At 36.5% G+C, this 15020-nt stretch overlaps 1 protein-coding gene across 2 annotated transcripts in view; it reads right to left on the bottom strand.

The window, feature by feature from the left end:
- A2M (alpha-2-macroglobulin) overlaps window positions 1-13844 on the bottom strand; it is a 46421-nt gene extending 32577 nt beyond the window's left edge. Inside the window, exons 1-11 of one of the 2 annotated variants that reach the window (XM_010376703.2) lie at window positions 13375-13844; window positions 10947-11130; window positions 9971-10130; window positions 9753-9805; window positions 7898-7918; window positions 7453-7621; window positions 6910-6994; window positions 5398-5518; window positions 4370-4484; window positions 4115-4224; window positions 2115-2276 (exon numbers count right to left, since the gene is read on the bottom strand). In XM_010376703.2, coding sequence (XP_010375005.2) covers window positions 2115-2276; window positions 4115-4224; window positions 4370-4484; window positions 5398-5518; window positions 6910-6994; window positions 7453-7621; window positions 7898-7918; window positions 9753-9805; window positions 9971-10130; window positions 10947-11130; window positions 13375-13460 — 1266 coding nt within the window. In that variant the 5' untranslated portion in view covers window positions 13461-13844. The remainder of the gene's footprint in view (window positions 1-2114; window positions 2277-4114; window positions 4225-4369; window positions 4485-5397; window positions 5519-6909; window positions 6995-7452; window positions 7622-7897; window positions 7919-9752; window positions 9806-9970; window positions 10131-10946; window positions 11131-13374) is intronic. The other variant, XM_010376702.2, reaches the window with a different exon arrangement.
- Window positions 13845-15020: the final 1176 nt, after the last annotated feature.

Below are 15020 nucleotides of genomic sequence, written 5' to 3'. Positions count from 1 at the left end.
TCTCAAAAAAAAAAGAGCTGAACTGATGAATTAGCTGAAGTCTACCTCATCTGGGCTATCTTAGGCTGATTGCTATTATTGTTATTTTTTCGAGACAGGGTTTTGCTCTGTCGCCCATGCTGGAGTGCAGTGGCACGATCTTGGTTCAGCGCAATCTCTGCCTCCTGGGCTCAAGTGATCCTCCCACTCAGCCTCCTGAGTTGCTGGGACTACAGGTGCATGCCACCCCACCCAGCTAATTTTTTGTATATTTTGTAGAGATAGGGTTTCACCACGTTGCCCAGGCTGGTCTCGAACTCCTGGCCTCGAGCAATCCACCCACCTCAGCCTCCCAAAGTGCTGGGATTACAGGCGTGAGCTACTGTGCTCCGCCTAGGCTGATTATTTTTAATACTCCCTGCGGTCTGGATTCTAATGCCTCAGAGGCCCTATTTGGGTTATATTTCTAACTTTTCTTGCTGTAGAAGTTATTCCTTAGCTCCTTCCAGGCTTCCTCTGCCTTCATCCCCAGCTCCCAATAGCACTAGTGAATCCTTGAGCAAAACATTTTGTTCATATCTTAATATATATTTTGGTGACAACACATATATGATCACCCCAAACAGGGGGCATGTAGAAATAATAATTTCATTGTCAAGACTGGCACAGTGCCTGGCATGTAGAAAGCATTCAAGACACTTTTTGAAATGAGTAAACGTTCAAATTTGAGTTTATTAGAGGTAGGTGCTTTTATGCCATCTATTAAAGCTAAATAAATACAATGCATTGTTTATTTCTCTATAACAACGTAAGGACTCTAAAGAGGCAGGGGTTTTCCATTACCATGATTATGTAATATATATTGAATATGTATTGTATATCCATGTATCTATAGACATGTCTATGTCTTTCTTGATCAATAGAGGACTGCATGTTATACTGACCAAGTTATATTGGTATGAACAGGTCATCTGGAGAAAATTAGAATAGCAAAACAAAATAAAGTAAGGTAATAATTTTTGGAGTATACATTTTTAAAAGTAAATGCTAATTATGTTAGAATTGGCTTTTATAGTAAAAGTATCTAACAGTTAAAGGGGGCTTACTAAATGCTTCAATATGTATTATTTCACTTAATCTTCGCAACCACCCCAAGAGGTAGGTGTTAATATTGCAATCATTTTACAGATAAGGAAATGAAGCATAGAGATTTTAGTTAATTCCTTAAAATAGGGTTGAGCCAGTATTTTTAACCACTTTATCTGATTCAGATCCTGGAATTCACACTTTTCAAAAAAGTATTATACACACACACACACACACACACAACATAAAATTACCATCTTCGTTATTCTTTAGTGTACAGTTTGGCTGTGGTAAGTATATCTGTTGTGCAACAGATCTCCAGAACTTTTCATCTTGTAAAACTAAACCTGAATACCAATAAGAGCAATTCCCCATTTCTCTCTTTCCCTAGCCCTTGGCAGCCACCATCCTGTTTTCTGTTTCTATGACTCTGACTACTTTAGAAACCCCCATATAAGTGAATCATATAGTATTGGTCTTATTGTGACTGGCTTATTTCACTTACCATACTGTCCTCAAGGATCATTCACGCTGTAGCATGTGACAGGATTTCCTTCCCTTCTCAGGCTGCATAATATTCTGTTGTATTTATATACCACATTTTGTTTACCTGTTCATCCCTTGATGGACATTTGGGTAGCCTCCATCTCTCAGCTATTGTGGATAGTGGGGCTATGAACATGGGTGTGCAAATATCTCTTTAAGACCCTGCTTTCGATTCTTTTGAATATATGTCCAGAAGTAGGATTACTGGATCATATGGTCATTCTATTTTTTAATTTTTTCAGGAACTACTATACTGTTTTTCATAGTGGCTGCACCATTTTACGTTCCCAGCAACACTGTTAAAGTCTAACCTGCACTTTTAATCACAACAATATACTGCCTTCTTTTCATAAACTTTAAAAAAGTTAACCTTAAATTGGTTTCTAATTGCCAGTTTTTTCTCTCCATAGAACTAAATACAGTTTGGAAATTTTCTCACCCTTAGGTTGCAACCTTGTTTTCAAGGCTACTTCATGTTATTGGTAACTTCTTTCCAAACTTACCCTAACAGTAAGAGTGGTACCCATAACGTTGGTGGTGTTGATAGAGAACTGTACAAGGCCATGCTCATCCGTGGTAGCATTGGAGTAATAGTTTGCTTCATTTCCTCTGATGAATATGACTTTATTTGGTATAGGGACGCCTTTCCCATCTACCAGGCGCACCTGAAGATTAAAAACTATGGATGAGTTATATCGGTAATAACGAATAGGCACCAAACATATTCATTTTATCACATTTTTAAGTGCCTCCTCTATGTTGAACATGGTTTCAGGCACTGAGGACACAGTAGTGAAAAAAGAAAACAAAAAACAAAGTTTCTTCCATCACAGAGCTTACTGGCTGGTGAGAGACAGATGCTAAATAAATACATATATAACATACACTAATTTAGTAGTAATCAATCCTAAGAAGAAAAACAGAGCAGTGTGAAGGGATAGACAGTGATAGAGATAATAACAAGAGTGACCTGAAAAATGTATTCTAGATATTTTGGAAGTGCTGTGTATTATTACAGATAACTCTTAGAGAGTCACAGAGCACTAGAGTAATATGATAATGAAATATCTAAATCTATTAACTAAATTTATTTGTGCCCCAAACACCTATTTTGGGGTGGACCATTAACTTCCTATAGATTAGTGTTTGAAGTCTCGCAAGTGCACAAGTAAACAACTGCCAATATATTGTCCCGTGTGTTTCTCCAGCTGTCTTAGACATGGTCTCTGCTTCTCAACCTAGATCTTCAGCCTTTTGGAAGGCAGGTAGATTTTATGGCAGACTTCCCAAGTGAAAAATGTAAAATTGGAAAGAGGCACACAGTATTAAATCAGTCGCCAAAGCTAATTGACTGCTAATATTGTGTCGGCAGTTGAGTAGTCCAGTTCAGATTGTAAAGGTGGTGATTCTTTTTCAGTATAAGCTACATTTGGTAGCAGGAAGAACACTAGGCTGACCCCCATCAGTACCCATAATTGATTTACAAAATCTAAGTTTGCCAATGAAATGTTGGCTGCATGTACAAAGTCAAGAATAGGCACATAATTCTGATTTTCTTCTAGCTAGAGGCTCTTCTGACAAATAGGATATTTAACAGCAATAAAATATACTTAAAAAGTACACTATCTTTCTGAGAAATTTACAAATGAGCTGCCCTTTCATTTTAGGAAGTTGAATACATTTTGGTGTCATGACATAACGAAGCCTTCCAGAATGTACGCTACTTTGTTGAATTTATGCCTCTTTTACACCCTTCATAGCTGAAATCCTATAACATTTACATTAAGAAAATGATACACAGTAAATACACATTAAGGCACATGTAACTGTCATCTCAGACTTCTAGAGTCATAAAGATCCATTTGTACATCTGCTGACAACAGAAATATTGTAAGAGAAGATTTTTTTTGGTAGATACTATGAAAAGTCATAATTCAAAAATCTGAGAACCTTAAATAGCAGTGTTTTACCCCATGTTCACTGTTTTAGAAATATACTTGTTATTATAGAAAAATAGTGTAAATATACTATCCATGAAATAAACATTATTGTAGAATCTTTTCTACTTCAAAGTAAAAATTAAAATCACCTACCCACCTGTTTCCATACAAAGTTAGTGTTAGCATCATAATGAAACTGGTCAGCATGAATTTTGAGATTCTTGTGAGAAAATGTCATAAAAACCCGAGACTGCCTGGTAAGCCATGAGAAACAGATTGTGTGACTTGTACAATGCTGTTTCAAAAGGAGGGGAAAATCTCTACTAATTTTAATAAGGCTTTAGGACAATTACATACATTTCATATACAAATTTACAGAAGAATAAATCTATTTTTATGTAGTTTTATACCTTTGGTTATACTAATCAACCGTGGTGATATTTTATACCTTTGGTTATATTAAATGATGACATTAACCAGGCATGGTTTTAGCAGAAACCATAACTATTGTGCTAATTAGGTAACAGTACATGGGTTGATGAGTGAACTGGAAAATACTCCACCTGCCCAAAGAAGGGAATCCCTTGTCTAAAGTTTGAGTCCACTTTCACAAATGAGAGTTTGGATATGGTTCTTGTGATTTCACTGGACTCCTTTCCAGTCAATTCCACTACTGGAAAAGAAGAAAAAAATACGTTCTTTTTGGGAAGAATGATGTCTCTAAAATTCTATCACCTCCCCCCAACTTACAATTCATTATTTGGCTAAGAAAATCAATGTCTACTGTTTTTTCTCTTACACCCATGTAGTACACAAACCTGTTCCTTCTTCTTGGATCTTGGCCTCAGTGTGAAGTTTCATTTCATACTCCTTCCTCTTCAACTGGAAGACCTTGGTTTTTACTTGCTGATAGAAGCAGCCATGGCTGTTTAGCTAAGAAGTGAGAAAATAAAATACAAAAATACAATGCATATTATACTAAATAGATCATTGGTCAGTTAACCTGGTGTGATTTTTGTGGGGGTACAACATCATGTAGGCATTTTCTATGACGAGGACATGATAAATATTCTCTAGCAACTAAATATTAAATTTCACAACAATGTCTCACATATAATTGACAGATGTATTTCTTGGTATCTGAAATTCCCTAGATAGAATGCGACAGAAATGTCTTAACATTTGGAGAGTAATCTTTTTTTGTACAAAGAATGCATAATATTTATACATATTTATGGGGTACACGAGATATTTTGTTACATGCATAGAATGTGTAATGATCCCATCGCGGGATTTAGGATGCCTACCAACTGAAGTATTTATCATTTCTATGTGTTGGAAATAGTTCAAGTCCTGTCCATTTGCTATTTTGAAATACACAGTACATCTGCTCTTGACCATCAGAACTCCTCATCAAAGTCTGGTTCCTCCTCCATAATATTCAGCTGTGGCTGGGAAGTGGCCTCCCATATGTGGACTGTATCTGTCTGGCATCTTGGTGGGGCCATGTGTTAGGTTCTTGCTCAAAGAGAGAGCAGAACTGATGCCCTGGCCAGCTAAGGCAGTTAAGAGGTGTATGGTTTATCTCCTTCCTTTGTAGAAATGAATGCCCATGGAGGCTCCGGATGGCTCAGCGTCTATCATTCTGAAACACTCACAATGGGCAATTATAAGAAATAAATAATTCCCATGGTGCTCAGTTCATGATTTTTTGGAAAAATTACAATAGCCAACATGGAATTCTCTTCTAGATTGTTCTCTTCCTGCATCAGAAAAATGCTGCAACTCACTGCTTTTCAACAATGCCTTTATTGTCATTCTCTAGAAAAAACAGTGTTCAACCTACCTGTCCACTGAATTTCTCACAGAAAGCCTGTGAATCTTCACCAAAGCAGTCAGAAGGGTCACTATACTTTCTGCAAATGCTCACAGTCACATGTCCTGGGACAGGCTTCCCGTATGTGTATCTGTCATGAGAACATTCCCAAAGGAATCAGAGCAGACACTGAACCTCCCCATTTTCTAGCTATTTATATCTCCCTTTTACCTACAGTATATTTTCCCTCTGCTGTACTTCCCTCTGCACTCTGCAGGCTCACACAATACTGAAGATAAGAGTCACTAACTGCTCTTACAGAAATCTCCATTGCAACATGCTGAAATTTACTAGATTCTTCTTTTATTATTTCTTTTTTTCCTTGATTTTTTTTAGCTTTATCTTAAAAAACTTCCTTATTATAAAACTTAAACCTGTACTTAAAAGAAAAAGCAATACAAGCAAAATGAAACAAACAAAACAAAGCAGAACAAAGAAAGCAAAGAGAAGAAACAAACACCCTCAAGTCTACCTAGGAATACAACCTATTAGTACGATAGTGTCTCTTCTTCCATCATCCTCTCCCCATGTGCAGCCATCCCTATATCGAGTTTTACTTGTTTACTTTTTTACAAAAGTGGGATTGTGTCATAAATATGTCACAGACGATTGCTGGGTTTCCAAGTGCATTTGTCTCCTTGCCTATTTGAGAATGTCCTCTGTATCTCTATTTACAAGATCACACTAGTTATGAGGAACCAGGAACTTGGCCGTTACTGTGAGACAGAAATGGAGCAGGGGCCCAGCTGAATAGCAGGTGTATTACATGTGTGATCTTTGGGCAGGACTGATTCCTTCACTATACCTGCTCTTTCTGCTACTGCTACTGTGTGCCACCAAGGTTAGGAGCATAAGACCCAGGACACAAAAGTTTTCAAGGTTGGAAGAGACTGTCTTGAGAGATCACGTTCAGTCTCCTCAGTAAAAACGTCAGTGCAGAGAGGTATGTAGACCAGCCTTAGGTTGACCAGTAAGTTAGATGAGATTTCAGTTGTATGCCTATCTCTACAAATTCTGAATCTAAGCGATTTTTCCAGTAAGCATGCAAGGTCAGGTAAATGATCTGTTGATGATTGAATTTCCCCTATAGCCATGTGTTAATTATCTCCCTAATATATGTTTGGTTATTTTTGGTTAAGGCAGAGCCAATACCCTTCAACACTATCCACCCTTCCCATTTTGTGTGTGTGTGTGTGTGTGTATGTGTGCAGTTTTGTCACTTTTAGAACCAATCCTATTAGCATAACCTCTCTAGAAACAGTTTCTTACCTCATGATAGAATAATGCTGATAAGAACGTGAAAGAAAATAAAAAGGAAAAATAGAAAAGCAACAGGAGAATAACATTCTAGAGAGGAGGATGCTGTCAAAGCACTTAAAATTTTTGTGTTGCCACTGCTCCTAGAGAGAGTAGCTAAGTATCCCAAATAATGAGTCTCTTTTAAATAATCCCCCACAAAAGATTTTTACAAAATGAACTCACAGGCCACACACTGATACATTCATCTCTTCTTCCAAGATGGTGATTATCTTTGGCACTGTTACTTGTACTTCAAACTTGGGAAGAACTGTTGATTGGTGATAAAGAAGGTTGGTGATTGGTTTTCAACTTTGGGGGAATTCATATTTTCAAGCTCCCTGTAACGGTTCCCTAATAATATTTTAGGGCTCTGAAAAAGGTAGCTCTGCTCTCCAATATACTCTTATCCACCCTCCTCTCAAATGAAGATTTCAGTTGAGGGACTATGAGAGATCACTGTATGCTTAGTTATGGAAAACTCAGTTAAAACAATAATGTTTTAATTTTGGGGATTGGTATTAAATATTGCTACAGAAAATAACCAAGCTATGTGAAGTCCTATTCACAAATCACTGATGTCCTCGTTGGACTTAGGTGTAATTAGTTCTACTCCAAGCCCAATGTCACCCATGGGAAATGGAAAGACTCCAAATGAGCTTAAATTCCAGGCTCTAAGAGTTTAAATATGAAGAAAAATCATGTTTGATGACTTTTCATGATCCATACCAAATTCCTCCACGGTGAAAGGGTGCTCTGTCCTTCTACCTGATTTCTTCTGTACCACCACCTTGTAGGAGCCCTGGAAGGGCTCTGATGAGAGGGGAAAAGACAATTGCTTGAGGCCACCCTCTAACTGGAAACTCTGCCATTGTGCGATGCGATTTCCTTTGGGATCCTATGAGTGAATTAATTATAACTTACAAAAGCACCTGGAGCATTGGAGCTAATAAAGGATATCTATGGAAACCCTAAGTTATCTACAAAAAGGACAAATGGGGTAGTAGTAAAGGGTGAGGAGAGGAGATTAGTTAGAGCCATCTAGCTCTATGGGAGTTGGAAGGCTTCTCCTTTAATGACAAGTTTCTAAGATACTGCAAAAACCTCTCAAATAAGAACATTTTCCCTATATGTATTGCTTTCCTTCTAATATGGAATGTTTCATGTTGCTTACCTGAATGTACACTAGTGGAATCTGAAAGACAAAAGAAAAAAGAAGTTTATACTTATTTTCAAATATTCTTAAATCTCATTTATAAGCAAAGCGGCTAGTGTTTGCTAGCACAACAGGGTGAGTATAGTAAAAAATAATTTAATTGTACATTTAAAAATAACTAAAAGTATAATTGGGTTGTTTGTAACACAAAGAATAAATGTTTGAGGGGATGAGTACTCCATTTATTGATATAGGCATGCAATGCATGATAATAATCATTATCCATATCATGGATATCCATATCATGGATAATGATATAGATAATGAAAATAATTATCCATAATCATTATCGTGCACTGCATGCCTGTATTAAAATATCTTATGTAACCCATAAATATATACACCTACTGTTTCCACAAAAATTAAAAAATAAAAAAATTAATAAATCTAAATTAGTTTTATGTAGAATAATTCCCTCTATAGTGAAATACAGAAATATTCCAGATTAAATTTTATAGAACTTTTCATTAATCTATTTTAAGCAATTAATAAATGTTAAAAACTTACTAGGCCTTCAGCAACAAATATACATGTAAAGTGCTATTTACTAAAAATGGATTTATTAACCTTTCTTAAGTGCTTATAGCATCCTAGTGAAGATCAGTCCTTTGCTATGCAATTTTACAGGTTAAGAAATAAACACTTATGTAACTATAGGTAAATATGTTCAGATGTAATCATTAAGATGGGTCATAGAATTCTTAGGTAGTTCTAAGAATGAGGAGGAATGGACATATTTCATTAATAAATATTAGTTTAATAAATATTACTTTTAAAAATGAATAAACATTGATAAAGGAGCTACTATCAATGTTTACTCATTTTTTAAAACTAATATTTATTAAGTAGCTTCTCATGTGCTATGTATCATTCTAGGTATTGAGAATATAACCACGCACAAAAGAACAATGTGCCTGCTTTAATGGAGCTTATGTTATAATAGAAATGGGCAGATTTTTAAAAACCAGTATGTATAGGATGGTGGTAAGTGCCAATAGAAAAACAAAGCAGAGTTAGGCTGACAGAGTGATGGAAGTGGTGCCTCATTTTAGATAGAGGAGTGAAAGTAGAAGCTGGGAGACCACTTTGAAGGTTACTGCAATGATCTTGTTTAGAGATGATATTGGCTAGGACTAGCTTGCAGCAGTAGTTCAGATAATGAGAAATTGTCTGAATATATTTTAAGCCAACATGATTTTCCAGTGAGGTGGATGTGGGTATGAGAGAAAGAGAAACAAGGACTAGGCCATAATCTTTTGTCTTTGGAGCTAGAAGAGAAGAGTTGCCTCTTTTTGAGATAAGAAAATGTGAAGAAGTTGATTTGAGAGAGAAAAATGAAGACTTTGGGTCGATGTCTGCATTACAACAGAAATAATTGTTTCTTATCACAGATACCAAGGGTTAGTCTTGAGGAACAAATTAATTACCCTGACTTTCCTTTATAGTGAAGATTTTGGTAGGTGTGTATAGAAAAAGTCTAAATCTTTAAAATGTTTTTGGAGCTTAGGTTCTTTGAGGGTTTATCTGTGTCTGTTATTTAATGTAGCTTTCTAATTGTCCTAATTAAGAACAATCTGAAAAATAAATTTAATTGTGTGACAACTGACTGAGTACCAGCACCAAGAGAGAAAGAATTACCTACTTTCTTTACCTGGAATGATGTTTTAGATTAGGATCTTGTGCTGTTGTAATGCCAGAAGTTACTGTTAGTGATACCAGATTCTTTCTCTCCCTGGTCTTCCCCCAACACAGAAAACAGGTTCCCAGCCTGTTTATACAGATAATCATTTTATGTAGATAATAGAAAACTCACCAACTCATTCACAGGGTGAAAGTTTTCATCCAAGGAGACAACACGAAATTTCACTGAAACAGAAATATTTTTCATGAGCCCCTAAACCCAAAGTAGGCCTGTAGGTTGGTGAGACAAGCTATCAAGGAACCACGATTATAGGAACTTTGCCTGAGGAACATCCAGGGGAAGAAGATCTTTCCTTTTTGAAATTGTTCTGTCTGTAGGCTTCTTCCTACCTGTCTGCTCTGGTTTGTAGATTGATTTGTCCGTCTGGACAAAGACCAGACTTTCCTTGTTCTTAACCATCACTGTGGTCCGCTTCTTAAATTCTTGGGTTGGTCCTTTCACTTGGACAGTGAGGAACATTACCTCCTCATTGGATGAAGACTTTGGGACCTGAAATATAGGACAGATCCTGAAACCCCACTCAGCACCCGCAGGTCTCCCCTATTTGCTGTTCCACTCTTCTCTGGAGATTTTGCCTTTCTTACTTAACTTCACTCCCTTGTTCTCAGCAGGGAAACTTGTCAGGGACAGGAATCACTTCTGCCATTTTACAAATGGGGAGACAGGACACAAGGTGGAGGAAAATACATCAGTAAAGAGAAGTCATAAATGAGATTCACATCTTCATACAGCTCAGAAAAAAACAGTCTTGATTTATACACTGAGCTTTACCAGGTTGATGTTACATGCTAAAAGGGCATGGTCGAAGCGTGTTTTAAAGGCTATGGAAAAAAACCTGTATTTTACTGACACTAGGCTGTAAGCATCTCACATGTGGACAACTCTGAAGAGATATTATACCTTTGCTCAGGGCAATTTCTACAATTTTTACTCTTAGAAGTAGTGTGGAGTGATGTGTTCCCGTCAGTCCACCACTGGTGGCTCATGTTGAGCCTTGGCCTAGTTTGCTTTATTAACACTTTTTCCATCTTAATTTTAAGAAGTCACATTTTCTTTTTCTTTTCCTGTCTGGCTAGTAGGGTTTCTATCTGATTATTAAGTGGATTTTTAGTGTGCCTGTAAATATTTGTCTCCCATGGCTGGAGAGTCATGCATTGCTCCTCAATTTCTATACTTAGCTTGCTACATTTGGATTCTTTCCTGAAGTTCTTACCAGCCTCCCAAAGCCTCATCTTGACAGAATACTAGATCCCTATGACTCTGACTAAAATAACCAAGTATATTAAGTCAAACAGCCACACTCACAGCGAAGGTGACGCAGTGGAGTACATCGTTCTCTGCCTCCAGGTCAGTGAAGAGGCTCCTGTTTCCCCTGACAGACTCCAAGGAAGCACTTACAGTCACTGTCTCGTTCAGGTAGCTCAGAAGGACACAGCCCTTCTCAGGGGTCTCAGTGTGGAGCAGGGAGGGGACCAGAACCACATACTGCCTGGGAATGAGACAGTTCAGTTAGAGGAAAGTGAAGGAAGAGAGGCATTGATATCAACAGCACTTTTTCCCATCATAATAATTGTCATCATCAGTTCTACATCAAGAGAAGACATACTGATGAGCATGAAATTTGGCTGTTGAAGGCCATGCATAAGAATTATTTCCTCTTTCCTTCACATGCCATGGCAGTGAACATTTTACTTGAAGTAGGTATTAACAGATTAAAATTTGTAGGCATGTTTCACTTTAAGGAACAATTTCTGAACATCTGAATTCAAATAAAAATATGTAGTTACATTTGTTCATGTTGTAAATCTATTTTACCTTCAAGTTGCTGTAAAAAGTAAGCAAGCTCTCAGTCATGTGGACATTACAAAAGCTAATCAAATTATAGAATCCTCATTAAAATATATATACACACATACACACACACACATATACACACATTCAGCAGCCCTATGAAAATTGTATGGTAAGTACTCGCTCCCACTCCACAAATATGGAATCTGAGCCTCAAAGAAAGTGAGCCATTGCTTTACAGTCTCAGTTGTGGTAAGCAGCTAATAAAGTCTTAAGAGTGTTACTTAACCATGGATGTTTGCATTTTAAATATTTGCCTTTCAGCTCATGATCAGACAACGGCTCCATACAAAAACGGTCCTCTGGTGACTGACTTTAGACCTTGGTAACTCATGTGAAGTACAGAAACTTTCTCAGTACCCTGACATAATTTAAGATTAATCCTGTAGTTTTATACATTTTTACTCACAGAACTCCTAAAATAATTTTTGGACACTGTGTGTTCCTTACATATTTTCAAGTAAACATATTTTTATCATGATTTTAAATAATAGCAAAAGATATTATTTTTGATGATATTTTAAATTAATACTTAGATTAACTTTACAATTTTCTCATGGAATAATAAACACTATAGTATAAGATACCTACTATCACTATTTGAAAATACATTAAAAATTCTTTTAATGATCTAATATATAATATCTTTCTCTTCTTTTTTCCTTTTCTAATTTGAATTTCCATGACAATTACCATACAGAAGTTTATCCTAAATTTTTATATTTCAAAAAATTTTGTGAATTATCCTTACCTCTTTATTATCAAGCATCTATACATATATGTATGTATACACATGTTCACATATATACATATATGTATACATATACATAAATACATACATATGCAACATATGTGGATAGGTAAATTTAACTTTAACTCCTCTTTTAAATAGAATGTGACCATAAATTTATAAATATTAAACATTTCCTTCTGATTGAGCTATTTTAAAAAATACTTGTATATAACTGATCAAAACAAAATAAATACATTACAAAATATGATTCATACATATTAGATATAAAATTAAAATACTTTTGAAGCACATCTTTAATGAGAATGATGAACTGCTTTTCCCCCCAGTGAATTTATGTATCCATGAATGAATAGTCCGTATTGCAAGAATTAAACAAGATCTAACATTAATTCTGTTACTATTTTGTTTTGTGTCGATATAAGTGCTAAGAAGAATGGTTCACATAAAAGTACGTAAATGGCAGGTAAAACAATTGCATCACTGTCACCACTTCTTGCAACTTCTGCATTACATGCTAAAAATCACCCAGTACTCTATTATCAAGAATTGCTTCTCATCACTCATCAGCTGGTATTTCCTTTAGCTCCTCCTTCAGTTGTGTTGAAACAAAGAATTCATCACCACCTCATCTGCAAAAGGATTTTCTCTTCTGACATTAGAATCTCTTGCTTTTTCAATATCAACACCAGTATTTCAAATTGTTCCTTTATTTGTCAGTCTACAGATTATTACACTCCAGGGCATTATTCCATGTTTGGTTGTGGGAGAGAATTGTCTTTATTTTTATACAATAGAAAATGGACCCTTAAGAAAGAGGAAGTAAGAAAAGATACATAGCATGGTCTCAAGTAGATCAATATGAACAGGAAAATCTAAATATTATTCTTAAAAAAAAACTAAAAATTTCTGACACTCCTTAGGAAAGCTTTGCATATTAGAGATTCAGAGAGTTGGGGAAGAATGATGAAAAATAAGCAAGTAATGCGTAAACTAGATTTATAAAATGTGGAAGGAACCTTAGAGATAAGAAGGCAACAGTATCATAGGAAAGAAAAAGAAATGATAGAAAAATCTGCAATAAATGAAGGACTCTAGGTTCATGCTTTATGCTCTCTGTGTGGAACTCACGGTTTTCCAGAGACTGAGACATCTGTGGGCAGGAGGACCAAGAGGAGAAGAACAAGGCTTGGATGAAGGAGTTTGTTCTTCCCCATGTTGCAGAAAGAAGGAGCTGGAGGAGACCAGACTGTATTGTACCCTACTCCCTACAATCCATCTGGTCCCAAACACTCCCCAGAGCAACTGGACTTTATGCTGCTCTGTGTGCAAACAGGAAGTTCCACCCACACAAGATCTCTAAACAAAGTTGAGGTCTCTGAACATTCTCTGGAAAGGTCATTGATGGCCTATTTATAGTCAAAGTTAATTCCTGGCGGGCTGAATAGAATCCCTGGAGGGCTAAAGCCACATTCCCGTAAGAGCTCACTTTCTCTGGGTTTTACCGTAAAGCAGCTAATAAGCTTTTCAACCTCTTCTCTCCCTCACTCCCCCACAACTCCTCACAACGCCTTTTATGGTGCTTCTCACATCTCTCGTATGAATAGTTGGCAAGGGAGACTACAATTTAAGCAACACTGGGCAGGCTCAAAATAGATATTTCACTACAAGTGAGCGTGGCTGCAAGTTCTCCATTAGATATGCCTACCCTAAATGTTTGAAGCCACATCAGAATTCTGTAGTCCTCTTTGAGAATGACATGAATTAAACCAGTAGCTTTTTGACATTAGGGATATTACTGGATTGCAGATGAAGAGCCAGGCCCTGCAAGAATGGTCATAGAAAAGAGTTTCCTGTTTTAAGAAAGTGAAACAAAGAAAGGTGAAATAACAGGACTTCAAAAACAAATTTTGACCTATTGTGCCTAACAGACTTCCCAACTGCCTTTACCATCAACCACACAAACTACCTTACTGCCTTCCAAATATGATACTCCTCTGCAAACTTTAAGTCACATAAACAGTTTCATTAGTCCATCCATCCATCCATGCATTTATTCATCCATCTATTCATGTAGCTATTCAGTTGCTTTGTAAGTATTTTTTGATCCTACTAGGACTAGACATCATGCAAGATTCTAGAGATAGAGTGGTCAAATAAGTATGAAAACAGGCACTTAAAGGTTTTTACATTCTTGTGGAGGCAAAACCAGGAAAACAGAAAAACAACTACTGTATAAAATATAGTATAAAATACAATATAACAATACTGTCTAAAATACAGTATAAAATACAATATAACTACTGTATAAAATACAGTATAAAATACAATACAACAACTACTGTATGGGATTGTAAACTAGTTCAACCATTATGGAAAACAGTATGGCAATTCCTCAAGGATCTAGAACTAGATGTACCATATGACCCAGCCATCCCACTACTGGGTATATACCCAAAGGATTATAAATTATTCTACTGCAAAGACACATGCACACGTATGTTTATTGCGGCACTATTCACAATAGCAAAGACTTGGAATCAACCCAAATGTCCATCTGTGACAGACTGGATTAAGAAAATGTGGCACATATACACCATGGAATACTATGCAGCCATAAAAAAGGATGAGTTTGCGTCCTTTGTAGGGACATGGATGCAGCTGGAAACCATCATTCTTAGCAAACTATCACAAGAAGAGAAAAGCAAACACCGCATGTTCTCACTCATAGGTGGGAACTGAACAATGAGATCACTTGGACTCGGGAAGGGGAACAT

The sequence above is a fragment of the Rhinopithecus roxellana genome, chromosome 10, assembly GCF_007565055.1.
Source record: "Rhinopithecus roxellana isolate Shanxi Qingling chromosome 10, ASM756505v1, whole genome shotgun sequence".
Lineage (NCBI taxonomy): Eukaryota > Metazoa > Chordata > Mammalia > Primates > Cercopithecidae > Rhinopithecus > Rhinopithecus roxellana.
Note: the sequence above shows the minus strand (reverse complement) of the source record. Positions and strands in the feature narration are given on the sequence as shown.